This window comes from Quercus robur, chromosome 12 (genome assembly GCF_932294415.1).
Source record: "Quercus robur chromosome 12, dhQueRobu3.1, whole genome shotgun sequence".
Classification (NCBI taxonomy): Eukaryota; Viridiplantae; Streptophyta; class Magnoliopsida; order Fagales; family Fagaceae; genus Quercus; species Quercus robur.
The window spans coordinates 8524976-8533465 of record NC_065545.1 but is presented as its reverse complement, the minus strand read 5'-3'; the positions used below and the strand labels follow the sequence as shown (position 1 = coordinate 8533465).

General features: G+C 35.3%; 1 protein-coding gene across 1 annotated transcript; it reads left to right on the top strand.

Moving 5' to 3' along the window:
- Positions 1 to 367: 367 nt before the first annotated feature.
- On the top strand, positions 368 to 7528 carry LOC126709846 (meiosis-specific protein ASY3). The gene is made up of 11 exons (XM_050410194.1): positions 368 to 569; positions 1179 to 1257; positions 1779 to 3293; positions 3404 to 3557; positions 4494 to 4634; positions 4752 to 4815; positions 4926 to 5075; positions 5151 to 5209; positions 5299 to 5433; positions 6565 to 6656; positions 7242 to 7528. Exons 2-11 carry the CDS (start codon positions 1225 to 1227, stop codon positions 7311 to 7313), a joined length of 2415 nt encoding a protein of 804 aa, XP_050266151.1. The 5' UTR covers positions 368 to 569; positions 1179 to 1224; the 3' UTR covers positions 7314 to 7528.
- The last annotated feature ends 962 nt before the right edge of the window (positions 7529 to 8490 follow it).

Genomic DNA, 8490 nt, shown 5'->3' with positions numbered 1-8490 from the left:
AAGCATGAAAATAATAATAATAAAATATAAAACTTAGGTACAATTTTGTAAGAACAATATATTTGGTTTTCAATTAAATTTAAACACATGGGTGCATTGATCAATGAACAATAAAATATATTACATTTATGAAGGATGATTAAATTTAATACATACATGTGTTTAAATTTGATTTAGAGAACTTAATATTAACACATTGAAATATCTAAAGTACTAAACTCAAGTTTTATTTATTTATTTTTTTAAAAATGCAAGGAAGTGTACCAAAAATAGAGGGGTAAAATCGTCCATTTTTCTAAAGAGGAGTGCGCGATGCGCACCGCGCTTAAACTAGTCTATAAAACACACTCAATCAGACAGTTACGATCCAAACCGTAATCACATTTTATATTTTCCCGCTTCTTTCTTTCTTTTCATTTCGGCCAAAAATTTTTGGCGATCACGAAATTTACACCACTGAGCTCTCTCTCTCTCTCCAGTTTCCACTTAAGCTTATACTCTACGATTGTTTGGTTCACACAATTTCAATTTAAATTTGGAGCTCTTCAATTAGTTCCGCCAAACAAGCCGTAAGCGATCTCTCTCGTTTTCTCGTCTATTTCGTCGTTTTAATAACTATTTCTCTGATTCAGTTTCGCTTTTTCCTGGACTCGAATTTTGTCTACAATCCGATATCATTTTTTTTTTTTTTTTGAATTCTGAATCTGTGCTTGTTTGAGCTCGGTGTTGTTGATTTTATTTTGGAATCTGTGTGATCGAGAACGTAAATTTTTCGAAATTTGAATTTGATTTGAACCTTTGGTTTTCGCTTTTTGAATTTTAGCTTGAATATAAAAATGAATTGCCAAAATTGGTATGTGAAGAATAGACCGGAGAAAATTAGGGCTTACATGTAATCGATTCTAGTTATCGTTTTCTTTTTCATTTAACACTCTGGTTGGTGAGAAATGAGATATTCAGATTTGAATATTGTACTTAATTTTGTTTTAATTTCACTCCGGAAATTAAAATATATGAAATAACTCTTTGAAAACAAGACAAACGGTTGTATTAAGCTGAGTTTAGATTAGTTACTTGGAGTTTTGCTTCCTTTTTTTGTCAAATTGCTTATGGATTTGTTTAATTCTCCCATTCGCTTCTTCATCTAACTGGTTTTTGGTTACTTTTTTGGTTCACAGCTGCTACTGGTTTTAATTTCGTGTCTTCTCAGCTAAATTTGTGATAATGGAGGTCGATGCACCACGGAATCTACGAGATGTAAGTACTGACAATCTTTGACTTAAGGACTAATAGTGCTGATAGAGGTGTTTCGATACCCAACTCTTTGTTAAAGTTAAATGCTATAAGCTTTACATTCATTTCCTTTCTGTTGTTGCTAAATTGGATTGTTTATATTCATCAGCTTACTTGTATGTCGTATCATTTGCCTCTTTAATAATCACTTCTGATGATTTTTGATAATGGCGTCTTCTCATATATAAGTCATATGTGATGAAGGTTTTGTTGTGCCTTGTACTTATCTAGGCTGCTGCATCTAGTTGGGGATATTTGGATTTGATTGGAGTCTCAGTTCTGTGTTATTGGGAAGCTTTTCTTTTACAGAAACTTATACTTTATTAGTTTTATTTCTGTGTGTGTGTGTGTAAATAAAAAAAAGATGTGGAAAGGGAATTGGGGAATTGGGATTATTACAGGCCTTAATTGCTATGATAAATTCAAACCATAGCAAGTTGTTGATAAAATTGGATAATTGACACCCTTGCAAAAACATGTTGTAGGATCGAATGAGTGATTGTCGGAGTATAAGCAATTATCAGCAGTCTAGCCAATCGAGGAAGATATCTATTGGGGTTATGGTTGATTCAGTAGCCAAGAAAATGTCTGGAGCTGCTAAGGAAGATGACGTTGCAGTCCCGACAGAAAGGAAGAATCTTAATGTGGAAAATTCCATAGAAGTGAAAAAGAAGGGGCAACAAGTCACGGCTCCTGTCAAAAGGAAACCAATTGAGGCTCCAGAGCAGGAGGGTTCGCCTTGGATTACTACAAGATCACTTCACCAACAATCATCTTTTCCGGAGACTTTCTTTTGTGCAGAGCAACCAGCCACTAGTGGCAGGCAGAACAAGCTTAGTGGACAAAAAAATGCACCAGCGACACATTCCGTTCAATTTTGTACCAATAAGACATCAATTTTACAGTCTGACAGTGGTGAGAAGCAGTTTGATGGGATTACCTACAAAAGGAAGGGAATGAAGGATGGAAGCACAGAGACGGTGAAGGAATTTAGTTTTGCAGCCGCACAAGAAGATCACGTGTCGGATAAAGCAGATAAAACAGAAACCCAAACTGAAACTTTGAGAATGAAGCTCTGGGAGATATTGGGCAATATTTCTTCACCTAAGAGTCAGCATTCTAACTCTCAAAGTCATGAGGTCGGTGCCAATAATTTAAAGCCGGGGCAGAATTTTGATCAAAAGGGTGGTGAAGTAGTCAGGCCCAGACAGAATTCAGATACAATAGAAACTGACTCTGAAGACCCTGATCACACTATCAGGAGACCAGTAACTCGTTCGTTGACCCAAAAGAGAGTTTCACCAAAGGTGCAAGTTAAGCGAACTAAATGTGGTCCATCTTCTGGTTACATACAGAAAAATCAAGAGAAGAACATCTTCTCCCTTAAGGGAGGATGGTCTGGGAGAGTAAATGGTTCTGCCAATGGTGGTTCCTCAAAGCCTATGAGGAAGAAGAGTGATAAAAAGAGTACCAAAATTGAGCCACGCAAGATTTTGTTTCCTGAAAAGGATACTTCAGATAAGATCCAGGGAGCAAGTTATAGGAGTGCAGCACCGCTTCCTGCTGAGGAGACACCTTCACCAGGCAAGAAAATGGGAGATGTTCATCATTGTTTACCCGAGAATGATAGAGAGTACCTTGAAGTGGAGAAAAAAATCCAGGAACAAAATTCACGTCAATCCCCTTTGACAGACAAGACAGATCAGCAGGAGGATTTTAACAGTCCAGCAAATGGGGACCAACAAGAAGAAATTGATAATCCTTCTTTAAAGAATGTTGTGGACCAACAAGATGGCTTTGAGAGTCCAACATTTAGAATTGAAACTCCCACCTCAAGTTCTACCCGTACCTCAACTCCAAAAACGGACCAACTGGAACATGATGTTCCCAGTCGTCCACCAACAAAGAAAAGATTTACTGTGGGAGGCATTCGTAGCTTCAGGAATTTGCAGACTTCAAAACCAGATCATTATGGGTCAAATGCACAGAAAGAGTATTCTGTATCCTTTATTGTTTTAGAGGTTCCAATATGATAGTATTGTATTAGTGCTGGTTTCTAAGCTGGAATCTCTTGTATTTCTGCCTTTTGTTTTTCCTTATTGAACTTAAGGGTGATGCAGAGGAACTTAAAAATTTTCCACCCCAAAAAGCAGTGGTTGATATTGAAGAGAAAGATGCAGAAGATGGCCTGTCTGAATCATCAGCTGAAGAACAGGATTGTAAGAGTTCGGCAGATGGTTCACCCATCCTCGAAGCATATAGTGGTTTGTACACTTGTAAATACTTACATTCAATGTGTGAACAAGGCATTTGTAGTTGTTATTGCTGGCTCCATTTTACAACTGATATTCATGAACACTGATATGCATGAGAAGTAGAGTATGAGAAGCTAAACATGGAATTCTATGTTATAAAATTAATATGATTGAATTGTGTAATAAGAATGGCCATCAGAGAACACCATAGAAAAAATTAGATTTTTAATTATGTTTACTGTTTATGCCAATGAGCTTTAACACAAATGGCTCCTCCTCTCTCTCTAAGAAATGGTGGAGGGTAAGGTTGTCGTGCATGTGTAAACTTATCCTTGCTGAACTCAAACTAGAAATGAAAGTCCAAACTAATCCCTATCTAAGAGCATGAAATTTTAATCCCTATTTGATCTCAAACTAAATAAATAAAAACTTGAAACCTGAAATAATCCAAAGAAAATTGGATGAAAATCTGACATAGAAATTCTGAAATTATTTTGGCTGTGCTCCTGCATCAGTTCCACATGAACTTCAGTATAGAAGATATTGCTATTAACATCTTATGTATTTGTCACATAAATCCTGTAATTCTTGATTGAAGATACATACATTTGAGATAAGTAGAGTGAAGATAAAATAAATACGTGGGCCTCACTCCACAAGTTATCAACCACTGATAATAAGTTTTATCAACAAAGTAATTGTAACATATTATTAATCTATATTATAGAATGAAAACTCAAGCTTTAACTTTACACCTCAAGCTCGTCGACTAGTAGCTATCATCAGAGTAGACTGTTTATGGTGTCAGGAAGTATTATAATTTATATGTTTCTTCTTATCCATCTCAGTTAATTTTTTTTTAATTTTTTGTTACCACCATATGCTTCTTTTTCTGCATGTGTTTCTTAGAGTGTTGGTCTGCTTTTATCTAATGGTCATGTGCAGGTTGTAGAGAAGGAGATACATCGTCTGCAGAACCTGGTGCCGCTGAGAAATCAAATTTCACACTTCGTTCAACTAAAAGGCGCAGGTCCTGTGAAGGCATTAGATTTGATAATATCAGTCCCATGTCACCCTCTCCAAAAGGTACAACTTCACTATATATATATATACTACTGCTTTTGATTCATCTGTCAAACATTCACTTTTATTATGTGCTTTTTATCATTGAATTTCTTCTCTGTCTTTGTAAAATCTGGCCAGGGACTGGAGAAAGTAGTTCGATTCAAGAACCTTTAGAGCAGAGCCAAGAGGATGGATTGTCGAGGTTTTTCTTCTGCTATTCAAAACCATAAAATTTCCCATCAGAAAATATGAACTACTTTCCTAACTACACAATCTATTTCTGGTTGATTTTTGTTTCATTTTATACTTTAGGGCCATCCAACTGTTTTGCTTGGAACTACAAAAACTTAAAAGCAGAATGAAGTCAGAGACTACTAAAAGATCCTCTGAAATTGTGATGTCCGTTGCTGATGGGATATCTTTGCAGCTGCAGAACCTTGAGTCTCATATTCAGACAGACATGTAGGTATTTCAAGTTGATAGGTTTCTCAGCTCAAGGCAATTGTTTCTTATTTTTGATTTTGATAATTTTTCCAGAGGGAAGCTGACAGGCCTCAGTAAATCAAAAAGAAAACGGTTGGAAGCAAAATTTGAAGGTAACAGAATTTGTATCAACTAGACCATTGCATTAAATGGTGAGATATTCCACTTGATGAAGCTTAAAGGTGATGTTTTAATCACACAGAGCAACAAAACGAATTGAAGTTGATTCATGAAAAATTCAAAGAAGATATTAATCAGCATCTCCAGGACTTCAGAAACATGCTTGAAGGGCTAGAAGCACACCAGATAGAGTTTAAGGGAACAATGGAGAAGAAAAGTATGGCAACTCTTATTGTTGTGAATGTGCATATATTAATTGTTTCAATTCATCAAAAAATGTCTTTGAGTTGGCATTATCTATCAAACTACGCATGTAAGTCATACATTTTGAATTCCATGTGATACATATACAAGCAACCCAATTTTGTATACTCATTGTAATGCTCATGGATCTGTCATAAGTGAAGGATCCACATGATCAAATGCTCCTAACTGCATGAACTAATGGGTTAGAATTAAATAAATCTGATAAATTGATTCATATAAGTTTTTGTTTATATGGCTTGAGGGTTTTGTAAGATGAATACACCAGGTGCAATCCATTGATTGGATGCACTTTACTAATAAGGTTAGAGTTTGTAAGTGACAGATGGGTGATGCTAATTCATTGTTTTAACTCTTATGACTTGGAATACGAGCAAGGAACTACAGCATGGTTCCTAAGTCATCATTTTGTGTTGATAATGCAACTCTATCCTGATTCTTTCATTAGCACCCATGGTATAAATTTGTTCTCAATTTGATTTGGGAGTATTTGAATGTCATTTGAACCCGATAATCCTTTATAAAGCTGATAAACGGTAGTTCAATGTGGTGACAACAGCATAATCACAGGGATAAATTTATCCTATGAGGTTGTTTACAGTAAATAGAGAATGACCTAAATCAGACAAATGAAAAGAAAAATAATGCAACTCATTAAATGCAAACAGACCTAAGTGTTACAAATCCCATGCAAAACAAATGTTCGTATCCTCTTGAATGAATTTCTGTACACCTATTTCATTTGCAGTTGCTTTCACGTAAACATACATAATATTTTCATCTTTGCTAGCATCTTGTCATTTCTAATAAATGAGTCAGAGTGTGATATATGTAGCAGCTGGCTGCTCTCCTTTCATGGCTGCAATATATGATGCAGCAAAAGTCATGGACTTGAAATTCTGACCAAACATGTCATAAACAAGAAATTTGAAAACTAAGTTTGAGCAGTTCCTCCTAAAGAAAAGTTAAAATAGATATGAGCAAGTGTTTTTTTTTTTTTTTAGGATACACTTGATAAGTATGTATTGGCATTGTAGTTACTTTATGCAGAATTTCTTATATATTTTATTAATTCTGTTGACAGAAACATCACACCGGAAGCTTCTCTTGCAAATGGAAGAAGCAGTCAAGACCCAACTTAATGATGCTGAAAGAAGAATCACAGCTATCCACGAGGCATGTTTTTGTGCCACTTTTATTATATATAAAATTATGACCGTGTTTCTCACTGTTCTGGGCATAATGTAATCGGGATGTGTGGCAAGCTTATTTGGAAGGAAGATAGTTACATAGCAGACAATTGTATGATATACATGCTGGTGGCTGCATGCGGTGGTTTGGAATCTCCTTTCAGTGGGTTTCACTATCAGTTGCTTGCAACATAAGCTTTTGAATGACTCTTCTTATCATTCCTTTCCTATGAAGTTTTGTTTTATGCAACAATTATCTTGCAAACTAGAATATCTAATCTTCTTATTATTGACCTAGGCTTATTGAAGGTAGGGTGCCAAATGTTGTAGTGGGCCCCTGTTTTCTAATATTCTATTCATAGAATGTGATCATATAGTAATAGTACTTAACTTTACATCAGTGCATAATACCCAAGTCATTGTTTTTTCTAGCATAACTTAATTCCCCCTTCTTTATATATTCTATTCATAGATGTGATCGTATAGTACTTACTGTACATTTACTGCATAATACCAAGTCATTGTTTATTTATCTAGTATAATGTAATTTTATTCTTCTAAAATCTTGCAGTTGGCAAGGGGAAAGATGCTCCAATTGAAACACGTGATATCCTTGTGCTTGAAGGAGGGTGTACTAAGTTGATATGATTTGTACTGCTATCTAGTAAGTCATGGACTTCACCTAGAGTTACAGAATTCCGAAGATTTTCACTGATGCTTGGAATTGACCTTGTAAGCCTTTGCATTTTGTAGGTCATCAGTATTATCCTATTACCTATATCATGCTTAGGAATTTATCTTTCATCTGTTCACTGTTTCTCAATTATATTCTAAATTGTACAGACAATTTTATTTTCTCTTAATTGTCAGCAACATTGGTCTCTTAGTTCCATGTGTGAGGGTTTCCTCGTTCCAATAGAAAAATTCTTCAAACACAATCAGATAGCAATCAGTTCAAAATTGTATTGTAAATGACACCCAAAAGGAAGAAATAGTAAATGTTTTCAAATGAAACACTGTCTGAATTTAAGGCTGTAGTAATACTTTACATCTGTGCTTTTAGTATTGAGATTGATATCTCTAATTCTGAGGAACACACTGGGAAACTAGGGGACTCTTTACTTGTGTACAAGTACATAAATGAGTGTTAATAAATTTGATTTCCAATATGGTCTTGCTACGTATCAATGTAGTTTCTGTCTTCCATGTCATTGCATTGAACTTGTAACAGGCTTAAGAATGTTACTGGAGGCTTGCGTTTCAAATCGTTGCTTACATGCCATCAAGTAAATGAATTCTAATGACTTCAAACCTCGCATGAGAAGCTGGCCTGCTTTTCATTTGGTTTGATCTCTGAATACGTAGAAAGTGAGAGGATTTAGCTCCTTTAGAAAAATAGATTGTCTTCCTACTTTTTTGGGCTTCCTCTGTCTAAATCATTGCTTGGTTATTTGTTTGTGTTAATGTAAGATCAAGCATCACTGACCTTGAGGGAAAATTATTCAATACCCCAAAAGTAATGCTCCTTCACACATGAATGGTAGGTTCTACCATAAATGTAATTAGTAGAATTTAGTATTACGTGACATTAGGGAATAATGAGTATTGCATGTAAAGTATTGGATAATTACTTGACCTTGTGGCGTTTGTGCTTCTCCTGTTGTGTGAGATTTTAAGACAATTTTTATGAGGCGCCTCAGGTCCAACTCTTTCTTCTCAACAGATATACAAGTTAGGCAAGATTTTTACTAATTAAGACCTCGAATTTTAAAATGTGTGCTATTTGAAAAAATTTCAGAGGGTTTGTTTGCAATTGCAGA